Below are 19,876 nucleotides of genomic sequence, written 5' to 3'. Positions count from 1 at the left end.
TTCCCGCTGTGACTATAGCGACCCTGCTCTTCTCCCCTCTGGCTGGCTCAGTGTGAAAGGAGCAGCTGAGGAGAGACACTCACGTGGCTGCCTGGAAAAGAGCATGCACATGCTCCCTCGGTCTCTCCGCGGCTTTCGCTCTCGCCTTCCCCCCTGCCTGTTTTCCTGCTCCTTCCTTATCACACATAGACACACAGATTCAGCACCAGCAAGTGATTCTACTCTCACTTTCTTTTCTAGCCTGTCTTGCTGCACTGTGCGCTCCCCGTGCACTCTTCTATCGTCCATCTTTTTATCCTCTCCTCCGCCTGTGTTTGTTTATGCTCCTCCTCCTCCTCTTGCTTGATATTTTTAGAGACGAATTACGGCACACTGCAGGAAGAAAAAAAACTGGAGGGGGAGCAGTTTCGGCAACGTGCGTCCCACTTCCTTCCTTCCTTCCTTCCTTCCTTCCTTCCTTCCTTCCTTCCTTCTCACTTTCATGAGGACTTCTTCTCTTTCCTGCAGGACGTCTTCTTCTTTTTTCCTAATGTCTCTCTTTCATTATCTCTGTTTTCTTGCGTCTCTTCTCTTTTTCATCTCTTTTCTGCTCTTTTCTGCACATGCTATTGATGTCTTTATGATCTGTTGCCTGTTTCACATTTATCACTGAGATGATTGAGCACTAAACTCACTACTGTCAGTATTTATGACACTATTCTCCATCCTTCAAGGAGCAATCTGCTTTGTAGGCAAAACAGTGCGACCTGCAGGTCATTCCATACCACTATCACTTCATTTTGTTATTAAGGTTATAAATCAGGAGCTGACACTGGACATGCAGTTCTTATTAATATCAGTGGGATGAGGACATATCTGCACTCATCAATGTATTAAAGAAATCCAGTGTGGGGTTTGTTGATTACTTACTAATCAGAAGACATGGAATAGGGAAGAAGAAGAGAGACAGGATATGTGCGCACGTTTGTGTGTGTGTGAGAAAGGGAAGGGGGAAGGAGGGAGATTGCTCAGGATTTGACGGTGTCCGCAGTGTATGGATGTTTGCTCTTGGTATGACATTTGGCCTGACTTAAATCTGCTCACAAACACACACACACACATTTACTCGCACGCAGATGTGCACATACAGCCAACAGCAGCTGTAGCAACAAGGCACTGACAGCAAGCTAGAGCTGGAGCTTACTCACTGCACATGGCACGAGCCAGTTGTTGCTGCAGGATAGGTGGACAGACTGTGAGTGTGCAGACTCACATACAGAAACGTGTGTGTTTTGCTTCGCCCCAAACATGTCTAGTTAGTTGTTTAGCTCCTCTGTCTATAATGACATTACTGATCGTAGATGGCGAATGCATGTCCTTCCCCTGCTTCGCGTCATGCTAAGGCAGCAAGTGGCATTGAGGAGTCGTTCCATCCACGACTTGGATTTGTATTCCCCTCTGCGGCTGTGGAACAGAGCTCTGTCACTACCTCAGCTATCTGCATGTATGTGCTGTGTCCGTATACACTGCTGTCATACACAGAGTCAAAACAGCAGGGATATTTAGATACTCACACCTAGCAAAGCATTTGCATAGATGCTTTAGATCCTCATGTGCATACATAGAATCCAAAGCTTCGGGCAGTTAATATCCAGTGCTGAGCTCTCTGGGCTATTTTAGGCTGACTTGAAAATTGTAGCTCCCAGGCCTCTGTACAGAGAACGTTTAATTTAGCACAGTATATGCATGGTGTTAGAGAGAGAGAAGGAAAAGACTGTGCCTCTGTGTGAACTGCTGATTGTCCAGCTGGTCCTCCAGAGCCATTAGAGGTGTCAGATGTGATCAACCCCCTGCATTGAAAACAAAAGCATGAAATGTCAAGAGACAAGATTTTGTAAGGAATAGGTGCAGCATCTTGGACCCAGCTGCAGAGTCAGAAATAGACCACTGCACCAGCAGGCAAGGCCACAGTGGACTCCCAGGTTTACTACAGGGGGCTCCGCAGTGTAGAGAAACTGCAGAAGGCTTTCCCGTCCAGCCTCAGCTGATTATCTCCCTTTCTCTCTTTTGTCCCCCCATCCCCCTGTTTACTTATTTTATTAGTGCATCCTTGCCACAAGCCATTTGTCATCACCGATTATACTCTGTACTGTTCCACAGGCTGCATCCGATGCAGCAAGCTTTTTTTGTGTCTGCAGTGTGAGCGGATATGATTGACGAAGCCAGAATTATTGATTCACAAAGTCAATGAAAAACACAGAGATGGTTACATAACAGCACTTAGGGATATAGGAATAATGCATACATTAGCAGTTCAGGGTTCAGGTTACCTAAGTAGGAAGGCTAGGAAGTTTGGTTATATGTGAATAAATAAGGAATAACATTTTAAAAGACTTTTTTATATATTTATTTCTATATATTTTTATATATATTTCTGCAATCTTAACGGCCCCACAGTCAGTAGACTATGAATATTTCAGGAACCAGAAAACTGGTTCATATACACATATATAGCATATACTTTCCTCTTTCGCCATCAGCCTAAAAACAGTACCTTTACATATGCATCTCTCACAAAGCCCCTCTAAACAAAGAGACTATATATTTTATTAGACTGGGTCATGAAAGTCTTCAGGGCACACACAGTGGTAGCTATAGATGCATAATCCGCAGTAATGTGGAGATGATGCATATTTGTGTCTCTGACATGAGCAGAACCTTGTAACCATGAAGGACTTGAAAAATTTGGCATATATTAGAGAGATGAAATATCCAGATTGACCAGTAAAGTTAACATTGATACAATGGAGATGCTGTATTTTACAGCATTACCTCAGTCAGGTGGAGTAGTTATTAATGTATGCGTCCATATGCACCAGGTTAAATTCAAACAGGTTTTAGGGAACTAGTGTAAAAAAGCTTTTGTTTAATACTAACTGTCAGTAAATAAGAACTTGTGTTTCACTTAAAACCCAGAAAAGGATGAAAATGTACACACAGAAGACGTTTGTCTAACAAATCAAGTTCTAACAGTATGAATTAACCTTTTATTTTTTTCAATGTAAAGATCACATTCGAGATCATATGATTACTGGGTGTTGGAAACTGTTGCTTGAAGAACTGGTATTCATTGATTATCATCTTTGTTTCTGTAAAACGAATCAATTGCTCGTATCGGCTTAACTTTAGGATAGAAGTGCAGCATAACAGCATGAGAACACCAGGGTGTTCCTGTGTTTCTCATCAAAATATTTAATTACATATTTCAAACATTAGTAGTAACACTACTTACTTATTTGACTTTCAAACTTCAAAAATACTTCACTTTGTTTCCCTCGCCCTACCTCCTGCCCAGAGCTTTGTCACCCAGCCTGCTTCCGCCTGTGTATCCCTTGCAGATGGCAGCGGCTGTGCCACGTCCCACTGGGACAAAGTGTCCTACAGGGGCCTAATCCGGTTGCCACTTTCCCGTCCCTTCCTGTCCCTCTCTGACACCTTGAGTTCTCAAATTACCTCATCAAGCTGTGGTTTGGAATTTAATTCGGCATGTTTAATTATATCAGCGTTTAAAACAGCTCCCTGTACCCAGAGGTGACAGCTTCAATAAGAACCCAAAAATTGTTACAGGCCTTCCTATGTTAGGTTGTCTCACAGAGAGGATAATTAAGCATTTTAATTAAGCCTGGGACTAAAGTCATGCTTGTGGGAATAGATTGAAATAGTTTTAGGAAAGGTAACCTATATAATGCCCCGCATGTTGTTGTTTTTTTTTACTGTGTGGACACACTGTACATTGATGCAGAAAGTGTTATGTCAGTCTTTCAGTCTCCTTTATTTGGTAAAAAAAAAAACAAATGGAAACACCGATCATCAGCTTGAACTCTTGGGATGTTTTTGATTGCTAATAGCGTGTTTAAATACTGCATCAGCACCCCCCACCCCCCCTTTCTGACTCACGAACACACCACCCTCCAGCTCTCTACTTCTCCCTCGACTTGGGAACGTTTCAAGTAGCGGTGCACATGAATGGCTTGACAGGCTGCCATGGTAGCTGCACGGCCGACACAGTCAGGCTGACAGACATTTCCGTCCCAGCGAGGCATCGTCACATTGGTGTCGTCATGACAACTCTGTAAACAGCACGCCTTCCTCTCAAAAATCATAGGAGCCTCTAACGTTTGTGGTGTGTTTTGCGTACATCATCAGCAAAATGAACTGTATGAAATCAAATGAATTGTTTTTTAAACCTGTCAATCATCATTACGTAGCTGCAAAGGAGCAGCTACGTAAACACCACACACTACCATGTCTGTGAGTGTGTGGTCAATTTGACCATCTGTGTATCCCCCGGGTTCAACAACAATGAGAACAGAGGTTCTCTAAGTAGGTCACTTGTTGGTGTGAGTCTGGGCGGGCTTATCACGGCACACAGTAGTCCAGCTCAGTGGACCAGCTCCCTTTGTTCCACAGCACAGCTCCGCTGAGCGCTCCCACAGAGGCAGCCAGCAATGCTGCAGCCCCAGGGTCAAGTCTTTCCAGCAGCACAGCTAAAGGTTCAGTTTGCTTCTTTTTACAGACACAGAGGTGATTACTGACTGCGATAGCCTGCATGTGTAAATGGCTGTGAATGTGAATTCATTACCTTAAAATGACTTTTCCTGGCATGTGTGGCATGTGACAGGTTTCTGCTGTTGCGAGCTTATTATAGTCTCACAACAATGTGCAGTTAGAAGTAAATCATAGTAATAATTAATAAAGTAGTAAATATAAACAAACATTTTAGGTTTCACATAGAACAGGTTCACCCATAATAATTAGAAACCAGTTGTACCTCATTAGGGTTTCATTCCAGTCCTATAGCCAAAACCTTGCATCTGTTTGACTTACATGAAGGTGTAAATATGTCTAATTCGATAAGTTATAGATAACAACAGAATTTTAATGGCTCACAAAGCTGGCATGTGAATGATTGTGTGATTTTGTGTTCAGATATTTTTCCATTTTCAGTTTATTTAAAATAATGTAATCAGGTAATTATTGTCCGCACTGTTGCCTCACACCAAGAAGGTCCTGAATTCGATTCCGACACCTGGCTGCGTGGCCGGCTTCCTCCCACAGTTAGTGGGGTTAGGTTAATTGGTACATGGTTCGCTAATCCCAAACCCACCAGCGTAAATACAGTTATACTGTATGCACGTTTAAAAAACTAGAAACTGGAAAAGAAAGTCCAGTATTGATAGTATTTAATGCTAAGCAGAGGTAGGAAGCACCAACATTAGTTTAACATTGCTATAAAAACTAAATGCAACAAAAATAACAGAAACAGGCTTTAAAATTTCGAGCAGGTCGTGACGTCTATGAAACCTGTGACTAGTTTGTGAGCTTAGATCCTGGAAGCATCAGACTTGGGTGAAGGGAGGGGACTGAGCCCTTCTACACATGAACACATGAGATAAACAGGAATGCTGCAGCACCCTGTAGCAAAATGGCCGTATGAAAATGGAACTAGTGTGACTATGAGTCATCACTGTGATCAGTTTAATGGGATTTAGGGATGGTTTATTTTGTTATTTACACATCCACTTCTCCTGCTGTGCCATGTGAACTCCATAAGAGGCCAATCTGTTTTTGTAATCTTGTGTTTTTACCGTTATGACTCAAACGCCCATGTATAAAATACCAAATTTGTAAAACTATGCACCTTTATATTCTGTAATTAGAGCTTGAGCATGCATTAATGAAACATCATTAAAGTATAATGTAACTGCAAAAATAATGTGCTTTCACTGCTTCGGGGGAAAGTACTGTAAGTTCATGTGAAGTTTAAATCAGCGATGCCTTTTATATTCAGGGGCATGTTTGATTATTGCTGCACTCTTTGCTTTAAAATGCAAAACAATCAGAGGTGAGATCAAGTTCAGGAAGCACTCTCCACTACAGCAGGAATGACTAATGACAGGCGTCGCACACGTGTGTTACAATGCAAAGTGAACTGCTTGTATATCTGCATTAAAATGGATAGCAATGATACAGCTTCTTATTTTAATCTTTATTTATTCATTTGACCATGAGACAAAGTGGAAACACAGAATGCTTTAGGAGCTATGGAGTGAAAGTTCCACAGATGAATCACAGGTTAATCCTAAATATTTGTTGGACACATACAGGGAGCGTCAGCAGCTATGATTTTTTTGAAATATATGAATTTGGGTTACTTCTAGTATTAGAAAAAAAACACCGTGGCTTTGTGCATGTGTGTGGGTGTGAAACATGAAATGTGTTTACCACTGAGAAATGGGTGGCTCATTATGCGATTTCGAAGGAGCTTCCAGTGTAAAGTGACCTGAATGCCGGTGATGTCAGCCCCTCCAATTCATGAAACACATGAATAATTGAGGAAGAAGCAGGCTCAGTGCACCGGCGCTGGGCAGAGATGGAATGCAAAGTGAAAGCCATCTCTTTCCTCATTAGCTCCGTCTCTGTCTCTCACCCGCTCTCGCTCTAGCCTGCCTCGCACATTCTCTTCTATCTATTGTCAGCCTGCAGCCCTGAAATTCTGTGACCCAGCAGCAGCGATCGCAAGAGGAAGAGCCTCGCTTGAATACTAGGAGAGGCAATAAGCAGACAGATGATCCAATGGCTGAGAGAGCAGAGGAAGAAAAAGGGGGAACGGAAAAGTGCAGCTTGCTAAGAGAGAACGGGAGCTTATCAGCCCGTATCTGACAAAGGAGAGGCGAGCGCATGATAGAAAGAGAAGAACGAGGTCTGATATCCTGGCTTCGGTGGCTTCTCTCCATCTGTTGGGAACAAAATATGTTTCCTTTAGCTCGCTCTGCTGCGTCTGCTTCCTCCTTCTTTACCTCTCATCCTCCTGGCATGCTCCGGAACTCGTCCACCCTCCTCCCCTTTATCCCTCATCCCTCTTTCCTCTCCTCCCCACCCTTCATCCACCTCCTCTCTCCTTCTTCCTGTTCCTCATCTAAGGCTCCCGCTGCGTGAATGAAGCTGATTGAAAGGGGCTGAGCGCTGCGGAGTGGCTCCCTACATGGCTACAAGCAGGTTAGTTCTGGGAACAACTGCCTGCATACCTGCCTGCATTCAGACAGACTGACACGGAGCCGGCATAATGATGAGTTTCCCTGCTTGGATCAACACGTTCTATTTAGAAGGAAAATCCTAGGAGGATGAGAGCTGCATCTCAGACCACCAATGCGTCTTCTTTGGCAGGTGGTGTTAAGGGCAACGTAAGCTGGTTATTAGGAGATCAGAGCTGGCTGGGGAAGATCAGTGGCTCTAAGCCTGCTGAAGGAAATCACCCAGCCTCCTCCTTCCATTTTTTTTCTCTGTCTCTCTCACTCTCACCTTGTTTTTCTCCAGCTACCTTTTCTTTTGCACGGAGAGAGAAAAGAAGTGCAGTGTGCAGTTTGTGGGATGATCCACTGGGTGAACAGCTCATCACTGGGAGCTGCCTGCGAGGACATGGTGGTGTTTGAGTGTGTGACGGTGGCCAGCGAGGGCTGTCGCTGCCTTGAGGGCTGCTGTGAGGAGGTGCTGAGGGGCCGTGTCTTTCATCAGGGGTATGGTGGATTCTGTGATGCATGCGTTAGTGTCACTGTGCATATGCAGGGGGAAAAAGGGATGGGTGGGGTAGAATGGTTTTGGTTATGTAATCTGTGCATTTCACAGGTGCATTTAAATACCAAAGTGGTTTATTTTGTATTGTTTTGTAGATTGTGTGTGCGATGTCACTATTTGTATCAGTTTCGGCAAGACAAAGCGAGCTGTGACGTGCCTGGTGTGATTAGTGGGCATACATACTGTGCGTCCACGCGCATGCCCATGTTTACTTCTGCTCCTGTGTGCTCAATGTGCGCATTCCTGGGAGCGCATGTGCAGTGGTTGCTAGCGAGCGTGGTGCTCCTCATGGTCCTTTGGGAGCAAGCAGAGCTGAAGGACCAATGCCAGATGGGTATTTTCCAGGGTCAGCAAAACTGTGAAAACAAGTGGGGCCCATGGAAAGGCCCGGAACTCTGCTCTATTGTGAAGTTGAGCGTTTGGACAGCTTGAGCCGGTTGGATTTAGGGCTTTAGAGCTTATTTAAAGAAAAGACTGTAACAAAGTGGTGCAAACAGCGAGCTTGTTTCTCTTTCTTTTCTTTTCTTTTTTCTTTCACTATGAGCACAAGAACTTGACCTATTGTGAATGGCTGGCACGTCAAGATCCTGTGTGATTAACACCTTGAAGTCAGTTCTCTGGGGTTTTTTTTATGTAACTAGGCAAAACTTTAAAACTGGACAACAAAAATCTTGTTACTCATCTCGTTGTATCATCAAGTCTTAGCTCGACTCAGTCCAAGCTACTGCTCAGAACCAACAAAAGCACAGGAATAAGGCATCCTAGTCTCCATTTACTTCATGTACATTGCATTGAAACATTGCATTGACAACTGCAACTGCAGAAAAGACCTCTTCAGATCTCTTATCTGCTTAATGAAATAAAGAAATAGCCCGTAGGTGTCCACAAAATACGTTTTGAGTTTTCACTTGCATTTAAAAGAGTCTGAGCATTAAAAAAGTCTGCAATTATTCAACAATTAATGTAACAGTTTATCAGGTCTCTTGAATTAAAGCCGAGCCTCTGCGCTTCCCTTGGATCTCAGTTCATTTCAACTCCATTTGCTGGGATACAGAGGCGAAATCCAAACATTTCCGGGGCCAAGTTGTGTTTGTACCTTCAAGTTTTCTCAGATGCAATGTGAATAATCAATGTTTAAATGACAGCTGTTTGTTTGAAGACACAAACACTTGCTTAATCATGAAATGTACAATGACGGTGCCCAGATGGGTTGTGAGGTATTGTCTGTCACATCACCATCCTGCTGTATTTTCGGCTCAGACGGCTTCTCTGACTGCAGAACTTGAGTATATTTAGCCACACACATTGAATATTTAAGCCATCCTGTCCACTGTTGCTATAGCGATCTTCATTCAAAGTAGAGCTGTGTTTGAGCTTTGTAGTAGGCAATGCTTCAAGTGATATGTTTTTGGGGGTTTTTTTTAAACTGATAAATTTCTTGAAGTTCTCTCTGTGTGTATACTGTATATATGTCACTGAATATAAGTGTACACAGCAGCCTTCAGGCCACTTTATCATTGCCACCCTATGACCCAGTAGGGACTCCTGCCCTATTTTAGCTCCAATACAACCAATAGTGCATATAAGTTTGCAGTGTTTGTCATGTCTGTTACATACGGCATTTTCATATGACGTGATAACTGTAAGAGCCTTGTCTATTAATCTACTGCCGAACTCTGTGTTTGACATTAATCACACTACATACTAGCATCCAGTGATAATGCTGTGACAGGTCCTCGCTTTGTGTCTCAGTGTTGTGTTTCATGAGGGAGTGAAGAACAAAGCAGTTGCGACTGATGCTTTTGTCCACTCTTCTCCAGGCTAGCAAAGGCTGCATGTTCACTCTGTCCACACTTAGCCCGCTGGTTCAAAGAGCAAACTCTTGTGTGAATGACCGATTGGGTTCAGTCATTCATATGCTGATGACGGATTCAGTGTTTCCATTGTTTACTGCCGTGTATCTGGAAGGGAGAGGTGATTCGTGCATTCCTATTACTGAAAACAACAAGTGGGGGTCCCTGTACATGTTTTGCATGCGGGGACATTATAAGAGATGAGCCACGTCTTTTTTTGTTATCTCTTCTATTTGCTAGTTTTGGTTACCCCACCACATCTCTCAAACTTAACATGGATTCACGTGAATTATGCTCTTTAGACAATCCTTATAGAAGCCATTATCTTTATGTATTGTCTATTTTTGTTTGGTGATGCTACATTGTAGCTACATTGTAGTATCCAAGCATTTGGACTTTTAGTATAATTAACCTTCATAGGACCAGATGGGAACTCCATCCAGTCTTGCAGCACTAGTCCAGACCTGCTAGTGTGAGAGTGAGAGTGACCAGCCTAGGATGTGACATGCAAAATAACACGACATGAACCCAGTACATGCCGATTCTATAGTATTTTTGGCCTATTTGTGCTATTTATTTTTTAATTAATTCAACAGGATGCTTGCATAAGATGTCGCAGGCACATAAATGCTAAAAACGGGTCATTTTTACATATTGCTAGGTGGTTGCCAGGCAACCTGATGGGGTAATACAAATTATTCACAAGGGGTTGTCATAGTGGGTAGCTCCCTATGTTGGATTTGGCAGATTTTTTAATGAAGCCATCAGGTGTCTGATGGTGTATAAATTAAGTTTTGTGGACATAAATAAAATGTCTTTATAATGAAATAAAAGGATGCAGGTGCATCAGTACTGAAAGCAGCTCATATAAGTTGCCCATTGCTAGGTGGTTCCTAGGCAACATGGTGATATCATAATATCTGATATGGAAAAGAACTTAAAGGAGCCTAAGATGCACCCGTGCGCCAGGTTTTATCGCTCAGCTCCTGGCGATGTAGGTGTTGGAGTTGGCGGACAAAGAAACAAACAAATGTGCAGACTGAGATTTTATGTCTTACAGTAAAATGCTCTGTTTGGATGCAAAGACACGAAAACAGTATGTTTTATCTGTATTATTTGCACAAAAATGTGTTTGTCTGCAGTTATGAGATCATTGAGAACACAGACACATGACAGAGTGTGGACTGTCTTGGTGCAGGTTTGGTTTGCCATGAGATTCCAGTTCTGTAGCTATTGTATTTTGATATATATTGTTAATACATCTATTTGATGTACCTGTGCTCTTCTAAGGTTTGGTACAGTGCGCTACTTGCACCTTTTCTGGTTGATATTTGTGTAATTGGTGACAGCTGTTCTGATTATAAGTCACCTGTCCCAGTCAAGGGGCACATGGTGCACAGGATGCTCATCTTAAATTGTATTTTTGTGCATCACTTGGTCTTACACACGTGGTTTCAGTCATGATTTATTTATGCTTTCACATGAATTGTTGAGAAAATACTAGAATAGGGTGAACTAGTTGGGAATTCACCATGTGTCACAGCCGATTACAATAAAACGTATGATGGTAATCTGTCTTAAATTTGTCATGGATCAAATACGATACATTAGTGAGGAACTAGTATATAAAAGGGTCTTGTATTTAATTTTATCTATATTTTTGTTCTGGAATTCAAACACACTGAAGAAGACCCAGCACATAGTACAGTTTTAAGGGCCAAATTTAAGTAAGAGGGTTTGCGTCCAACCCAGTAATAAAAAATAGAAATCTGCCCATCATGTCTTCCCAGAAGTCCCCAAAACACAAATGTTCTATCTGACCAAACATAAAAGACGTTCATTGAACACCTTTGTGCTTCATGTTGGTTTACACGTCCACCAGCAGCACGGAACACAACAGCCGCCCCCACCACTTACGGCCATGTGCCACAGTTTGTGCCATTCTCCATCCTCCTATCATCATGTGCAGTTGCCCACAGGGTTTCCCACAGTGTTTTGTAGCCCAGACAAGAATCTGCTTACATCATAAAAAATGTATAACCTTACAAAACCACCCATTCACCTTTAAAGAAAAGCAGCACAGGTGTCGTTCTGAATAACCAATGTCATAATTTCATTGTCTGTTCTGATTTTAATCTAGTATGTCATCCTTTATTCGGAAATTCAGCAGGTTATGGGTTGGGTGTTGCCTGTGCTAAAATCAAAGTATTTGCTTGATTGTCCCCCAACTTCCAGGTGTGTCGTATATGCACTTAACTACAAATCTTCTGGCTGAGACAGAGATCGTACTGCACGGTGCATATCAGATCAGCAAGCTGCAAACTTTAATAGCATGCATCTTGGCATGTACAACGCCAGAAGTTAATATGAAACGCCAAAAAGCACAAGAGGGAGCGTGAGAGGCAATAAAAATACTCATTAGAAAGCTAAACTGTAGCTCTGCACTAAAATCTCATGTGGTGGTCCTTTACTGTTGGCAGAAATTAATGTATACTTAAAATTCTAAATGTTTAACAATTAATGTCTTTTAAGGACAGCTTTCCCTTAAATGTATTCTTAATGGCGTCACTAAGGAATACACAATGTGCACTATACTTAAAATGATCATCGACTGAAAGAACTGAACTTTAGGTAATCATATGTATTGATGTCAGAGGCGTGCATTATTTATCTTAGTGAGTCAACAGATGTGAAGGCTCTGTGATGTCCTTGTCTTTTAAAATCAAGCAGCCATTGGTACAGCAGCATCTGACAGTCAGACAGAAGCTGTCATCACCGCTCTCTATGATTCAAGGCTCCAAGTCCCAAATGTAACGGTAGATCAGTAATTCATGACCACTAACAGCAGCCATCGACTGACGTAATGGCTTGCATAATGCCATGTCAAGTAACCAGGCCTGGCAGGCACACTGTCACACAGATCACTTACAGGGCCTTTTGTTAGCTTCTGTCATTAGGAGAAGAAGGCTCCTTACTCAGCCAGAGATGTTTGAGATAGTCTAGTTCTGGATCACAGAGCCTAGCAGATAGGAACCTTGTGCACAGTTAAGGTCTGGGACTGCATGCAAAACAGAAATAGTGAAATATCACAGTGAGGATCATTCAAATTTGATATTTTTTCTAAAGATTTCTTAATAACTATGTGGATGTAGCTTACGCCATTTCGTTTCGTCATTGCTGCTTTTGTTGTTGTTGTTGTTTTTGAGTTCCCGTATTAGCTTGGCCATTATTAGCCATGTTAGCACATGGTGCTTCAAGCCTATTAAGCCTCAAGTGATGTAAGGCTGAGCAAACAGTGTACGTGCTGTGCTGCTGTCCACACTGACCTGTAGGTCAGCGCTGTCATGCAGAGCAGTTTGTCTTAATATTTGTTGTGAGGGTAAATCACATTGGAATGAATTCTCTTCTTTTTCTCTCTTTTTTTTGTTTGTTTCTTTGGTTTTTTTTAGCACTGCCAGTAACTCAAACAAGAGCACGCCCGCCTGCTCACCAGTCCTGCGTAAACGCTCGCGCTCTCCCACACCACAGAGCCAGGAGGGTGAGAACATGGTGGAGAAGGGTTCAGACCACTCCTCTGACAAGTCCCCCTCCACGCCTGAGCAGGTTGTCCAGAGAACGTACTCCGTGCAGTCGGCGCGAAGCGGGGGAAAGAACTCAAAGGTGAGTACACGGGAGATTCGCCTTTTTATCTTCTCGATGCATCATCTGGAATCTGATCAGATGGAAATACAATACGGACTGAAACACAGTGCACTTTCACTGGCATATTAAAAAAATTTAAAAAAACGGATAAAACAGAGGATCCAGCTCTCAGCATCGCTCAGCCCTTTTTGAGCTGTGTGTCCTTTCCACCCAAAACACTCAGAACTGCAGGAAGAGAGGCCCCCGTACACCTCGACAACACTTTGCGTCACACAGAGCTGCTTCAGTGGGACACCAGGTGTCAATATCACAGACAAAGATAAAGGTGCGATGGGCAGGATAAGGCCTAAGTGGAACACTTAGTAATAATCCTCAGTAATAAATTATTCATTGAGAATTAATTAAACTGTAGTAAAAAATTATTTCAGTGTGAAGGAATTATCATTGATTATGTTTGATAATTATAGTTATTATTAGTTTGTACACTAACTGATTTGACTGGGCGTCAATCATTATCAGGGACGCTGCTTATTTTAACCAATTATTAAACATTATTAATTATAATGTAATATAATGTGTTTGTTCAAAATAAGTAAGCTGTTTATTAGCTATCTATTCACCATTTAACAATGATCTTTAGCATAAAGTGTTACCTGCTTTGACAATATGTTGTCTTTAACCTCAAACCTAAGCATACACATAATTACAGTTGAGTGCATTTTTACGTTGTTGTTTCCACTTTGGCTCAAATACAGTAAGATGGTGGAGACGAATTTCAGGACTCTGGAGAAGATTTGGTTTTATAACGTGAACGCTTACTCAGCAAGAATATAATCGTGTAGGAAACAGACATAAATCAATAGGAGGGCACCAAAATGAGGTTAGCAACTACCTGCCATGCTTTGGATTTCCTCTGTGATTTTAGTCCTGATGTGTTGCATTACATTTTTTCATCTTCTAAATTAGTCCTCCTGACTCTCTGACAGTCGTGTTGATATTTTAACTCTTGTGATCCAGCTGTGTAACTGTGGCTGCACTAACACGTCAGTGTTGGCCCGGCTTTAGTTCTCTAGTGTAGTGACGCACGTGTTAGGATCGGTTATTGACTTGGTAGGTGCCTGATGATCTGTAACTATCACTCCACCCCTCCAAAACCAATCTGAACAGATAACACTATTCTCTCTATTCCTCCTGAACACACATTTTTTCACTAATTTTACAATAAAAGATTAAAGAATCAGTAAAGTTTTATATTGTACCTGTTTTAGCTTGCTAAACAACAAAATTAATCCAGGAAATGACTTACATTGACAAATGTAAAATGTAAACAATGGTTTCAAATCAGAGATTAGGATTTCTTGCGCTGAGCATGTTCTCTGTGTAGCTTTCAAGTGTTGCAGCGTTTTCTTTTTTGGATCTATCTGAGTTCTCATCAGCATTTCTCGTCACAAGCGAATTTAAATCTTTGAAAGTCAGGTATTCTCACAGAAGATGCAAGCCATCACACTCCATCTCCTTTTTTGCCTTTGCCTCATCCGTCTCCGCTGATCTCCGTTGGGTTTTTGAGATCGTTTTCATTTCTCCACATCACACTGTGCACGCCGTCTCTCTCTTCGCTGCTGCTGCTGCTGCTGCTACATGCCATAATGATAATACATACCATCTGATAAAGACTGTTCAGCTCTTCTGTTGGTACTGTCAGCTGTTTCTTCTTGCAGTTTGTTTCGTTTTTGGGGTTTCATTTTTCTATCTGATTTTTTTGTTCTTTGTTCTTCTCCTGATTGCATGCTAGTCTCACAAGCGTCTTTCCAAAGTAAGCATTACTCTTTTTTTCTGTTCTTCTAATATTTCCGTGCCCACTTCCCCTCTGCAACACCTCCTGTCTTGTGAGCTGCGCTGTGAAAAATCCCCCCAAAAAACAACATTCCTGTTTTTCGAATGCTTCCCCCTGAAACCCGGCTTGCCCCCTTGTGCACACTGCAGCCGTTGCGATCCCCATCTGCACCCTTCATCACAGCAGATGGACGTTTTTTGCAATACCAATAACCCTACGCAACCTTACTCACTTCCTTTCCTTTTCCTCTTTCCTTCCTTTCCCTTTCTGGTGGTTTTATATGACATGAATTTCTACAGAAATGTCACATCAGGATTATTTGTTGTTGTTTTTTTCCTATTCAGATGTAGAGAAATTCACTAAATAGATAAATAAATATTGCAAATAATTGTCCAAATTCCTTCCTCACCTCCTCTTCCTGTTCCCTGCTTGGGCCTTTGTCCTGGAACTCTCTTTACAAACTTATCTCGCTATTACACTGCGGTAATGAGTGCTTTATATCTGTTATGCTGTGTACTGTAATTCCCTTGCTGTAGAAGGATGAACTCTTTAAAATACTGCCAGCATCCTAGTCCAGAGCAGCAGGACCGGATCTTTATTTAAGCAGCCTTTCTGTCATCACATGAAACAAATTTATCTTATTTTTTTTTTATATTTAATTAATAAATTTTTTTTTGCACCACAGGCCCCAAAATTCTCCAGACTGCGGTCACGTTTTGGCGCATCAGCTATACTGTAGCCCCATCATCTAGTTTGCTACTTGTCGCAGTGTTTTTCATGTCAGTCATTCAATTTATGGCTTGGCTATACAGTGACTCAGGCTATAGGATGCGATTAAAAAGCTAATTTTTTTTTTACCACAAATGAATAGAAAGACGCAAAAATGGGAGAGTGAGTCAGTAAATTGGAGGTCGGTGTGAAGAGAGCCCTCCTGATGCTCTGTTTGCTGCTGCGCAGTCACACAATCAGTTTAGTGCACACACATAGATCCTAATTGATCATATGACTCTCCTTTTATGTGCCACAGTTCGAACCCTCTCCACCCCCACCCTAACTCTTTTGCAATATCTCCCATATATATAGATATATATATAATATATGTGTATGTATACATATATACACGAGCCTCTGTGGCCTGCAGTGGTCACATGACCTCAGCAATGGCATTAGGTCCAAGCAACGTGAGCTCGATCGCCCCAACCCTAATGATGCACAAATCAAAGATGCATTTGGTAGAAGAAACGTATGCGCCGTGCCTCTATGCAAAACGGCATAAACGGCAGTCCTGATGTAATAATAATAATCAATCAGGCATCTAATGTAACATATCCAGCTAGATGGAGAGGCTAACCTAACCACTCAGTCAGCCCTCTGACGCTGTTACATCGGTATTGGCAGTGTTATTTCAGAGTTGTACTTGAGCCACAGGCGCTTACGATATCAGTGTATCCATTCCTGTCAGTGTTTACGTTGCTCATTGCTTTAGTTGACATTTTTGTTTCTCTTTAATTTTCTTTCAGTATGACAGGCTAAACCTGATTAAAGTAAGCATTTCTTCTTGTTTTCATTTGACCCATTCACAATCCCTTCTGCCTCCCATTGAGTCCCTTAGGCCTCCACTTACCCATCATATAGAGATGGATTTCTAGTTCCTGTCCCTCTTGTCCTTTCCAGTGCGCCCCCACCCTCTGACTCAATGCGAAAGGATCCTGATTTCATTCTGAAATGTTAAATAATCAGCCCGGCTTAATCAGAAGACTGATTCCACTGTAGTGATTGTCAGCACTGTAAATGACAAAATATTATTATTCGAGCCAATTCTTTTGCCCCGACACTAAACTATTTCTTTAAAACAATATGTCCTAAAATTTAAACCAAGAAATCTTCCCCTCCTCTTATGTAGTCACAGGAAGTCAAACACAGTGGCACATGCATACATGCACACCTTGTCCAGACAGTGGACTCTGAGTCATTTCTCTCTGTCACCTTCAGATCAGAGTAGCGCACATTGGCCCAGCTATCATCACAGCCTTGAGCCCGCTTCTGCAGCTAAATGCTAGCTGACGCTGCGCACACCAGAAAAGCAGCAAACCCTGTTGAACAGAAAACAAACAAACTAAATATTTCTGTGTTTTAAAATTACAGTTTTGCAATATTTAGGGCTTCATTCAGTCCATGATTTGTGTTTTGTGGCAATTTCTAAAGCTGCCAAGTCAAAGTGTAATACGAAACATATGACTCACTCTTCAGCTACACCGTCACAATCAACATCATCGACTTTTTTTTCTGTGTTCTTGCCAAAACTCAATCTGGATTATCCGCAAAGTCTGTTATTCACATCAGATTTAACTTACTGTGTCAGTTTGGGGTTTTTTTGTTCTTTTATTAATATAATATTTCTTTGTCAATCATCCCTCTGCTGCCAGACACATGCTGTATGATGCACTTTCTCCTCTTTAGTCCCCGTCTTCTTCCCTCTTCTTTGTTCTCCCCTTTGAATGATCACCTGCATGTTCCCTCTGTGGGACTTTTTGCATTTAGACTGTTAGAGTTGAAAGCGTGTTTATGTGAATGGAATTGTGAATCTTATTAGGCCGCACCTCTGCTGCCCTCTGCTGCTGTAAAACCGCAACAGACGTGATTGTTTGTCTAAGAAGAGACCTCAAAAGAACAAATTATAGAAAATCACCAGTGACACGTTTCACACCCATTACAGCTCATTTAAATATCATCACTAAACTACAAAGGTGAATTAATTTTCACATTTTCTTTAAAAAATAAACTCCACGCAGGCAATGTGATGATTTTTGAAGACATATCGATGTACGTCTTGTTGTAAAGGTATTTTGAAATACAAACATAGTATATCCAGTCAGCGAATGCAGCACGCAACATGCTTTAGAATTAAATTACTTTCAGTTCCACCAACACAGGAAGCAGGTCTTCCTTGGAAGATTTGGGGAAAAGTCCTATATTTGATTGATAAGTAGACATGTCTGTCTGGGTGCTTACGTAAGTGGACTGGAAGATAATTTAACCCTCCATCGTTTCCATGTTCAGGATAGAGTACATTATTTAAATAGTGTGGGGAATTCTGCTGTTAAGAAATTGTTGTTTTACATCTGATGGATCTGGTTATTAAAAAGGTGATTGATCGTGTGTATCTGCATAAGCCTTCAAGCCTGCTGCACTGTTCACTAGTTCCACGGAGTTAAATGCTTTTCCTCTTTTTCTCTTTCCACAGAAGAGCCAAAGCTGGTACAACGTAAGTCACGCCTTCTTTATCTCCTTCTGTCTGTGTGTGTGTGTGTGTGTGTGTGCGCGTGTGTTTGTGTTTGTGTGCTGGGGTGTCTTCATGTCATGTTTGTGACACCTGAAAGTGTTGGTTTAGTTGCTAACACTGCTTAGGAGCTGAAAGGTCTGTTGTCCTTGACCTTGTTTACTGGAGCACTGAACCACTAGTGTGCGTTACTGGTCCTGCAGGAAGGGATTAGCAGGAGGCTTAAAATAGCAGCAAGTGGGCCTTTGATGCAGCAAGCAAGACAACAATCCTTCAGCACTGCAGTGCAAGATTTGACTAATATGCCCACATATTTGACTGGTATCACACAGTATAGAATCGACGCAGATTGTTGCAGTTCTGTGTTTTCACCACAAGGTGGTGTGCTAACACTATTTTCCTAACCATGGTTCTCTTTGTAGATCGCCACTGAACATCCACTTAACAAATATTTTAAACCCTTTTTTTTTTTAAACAAAAAGGTTGCCAGCTGTGTGGGTTTAAGTGGATTTAACCACTAATAAGTGAGAACATAGTTTCTACAGAAGGGTCTTTATTGGATTTTCCCCCCCCATTTTGTGCTCCTTTTATTTCTTCTGTTGGTTTATTTCCTTTCTTTTATTCCCTGTGTGTACACTCTGCCCCTCTCTCCCCAGCATGAAAGACAACACATCCTGAGAGTAAGCATGACTTGTATTTTTGTCCAGCCCTGATTATCTTTGACTTGTCTCTCTTGCTCTCAGACTGGTGGGATTTTTTGATATCCCTCCTGCCTGTTTCTCATTCCATTGCCTTCCCTCAGCACTCAGCGTTGCTACCGCCAGCAAGTGACACGCTGAAATAGAAAGCACTGTGCTGTCATGATAAAGCTCAAAACAAGATCTTCCATATTGTGTTTTCAACACAGTGTAGAAGAATCGTACAGCACAATTATTCTTTCGTAGCAGTAACAGTGTTCAAAGGGTTTGCATTTTACACGTGGACCTGTGAGCACAAGTGAATTTCTATTTCTGGCGTGCAACAGGTGGTAGCACACTGAGTTCCTCACTGTACTAAGCAGCTCAGTAAACCATCACAAGGGCTTCTGAATGCGCCATGGGAATGAAGCATGGTGCTTTAGGTTGTGGCACGTTTTCCTCCTGCCCAGCTCTCTTTCCTGCGTCCTGATAAGCACGGGCACTTGGTCTGGCATTAAAACAAGTAGAAACACAAGGCCCTAACTAAACATAGCTGAAACATGAAAAAGGATTCTGAAAGCTTTTCAATACTTCGCTAATGCACTCAGCTGTAATAAACCCATTTCATTTCCTCTACTGACCTACTATCTGGAACAGACCCGTAACAAGTGATAATCACTGCTGTAAGTGCCGTCCTGTGGTTCTCAAACTGTGGGGTGGGCCCCCTGGTGGAGAATAGAGGCACCACAGGGGAAGGAGCCACATTAACTTAAATTATTACAGTTTAAGCAGAGGAGGCAGACGCATGAGCGTTTCCTGATGCTATTATTATTAGTTTTATTTCAATAAAATTACCAGAAAATAGACATTATAGTTTGCAAACCACTGGACTGCACTGATAATCTCTCACAGATGTCACTGTCATACTTACAGATGATATACTGCCGGCTACCAGCACAGTGAACTTGTCGTGTAC

General features: G+C 42.0%; 1 protein-coding gene across 8 annotated transcripts in view; it reads left to right on the top strand.

Annotated features, from left to right (window-relative positions):
- gramd1bb (GRAM domain containing 1Bb) overlaps nt 1-19,876 on the top strand; it is a 118,107-nt gene that overhangs the window by 84,195 nt on the left and 14,036 nt on the right. For 4 of the 8 annotated variants that reach the window (XM_086261229.1, XM_086261230.1, XM_086261235.1 and 1 more), the window contains 5 exons: nt 12,917-13,127; nt 14,902-14,922; nt 16,464-16,487; nt 18,188-18,208; nt 18,880-18,903. In XM_086261229.1, the coding sequence (XP_086117355.1) occupies nt 12,917-13,127; nt 14,902-14,922; nt 16,464-16,487; nt 18,188-18,208; nt 18,880-18,903 (301 nt within the window). Of the gene's footprint in view, nt 1-6,533; nt 7,039-7,109; nt 7,557-12,916; nt 13,128-14,901; nt 14,923-16,463; nt 16,488-18,187; nt 18,209-18,879; nt 18,904-19,876 lie in introns of those variants that run through there. The other 4 variants (XM_086261237.1, XM_086261234.1, XM_086261231.1 and 1 more) reach the window with 4 other exon arrangements.

The sequence above is a fragment of the Aulonocara sp. 'chitande type north' Nkhata Bay genome, linkage group LG14, assembly GCF_057382095.1.
Source record: "Aulonocara sp. 'chitande type north' Nkhata Bay isolate Kocher_YH1m ecotype deep benthic linkage group LG14, A_spYH_male_GT1.1, whole genome shotgun sequence".
Classification (NCBI taxonomy): Eukaryota; Metazoa; Chordata; class Actinopteri; order Cichliformes; family Cichlidae; genus Aulonocara; species Aulonocara sp. 'chitande type north' Nkhata Bay.
Note: the sequence above shows the minus strand (reverse complement) of the source record. Positions and strands in the feature narration are given on the sequence as shown.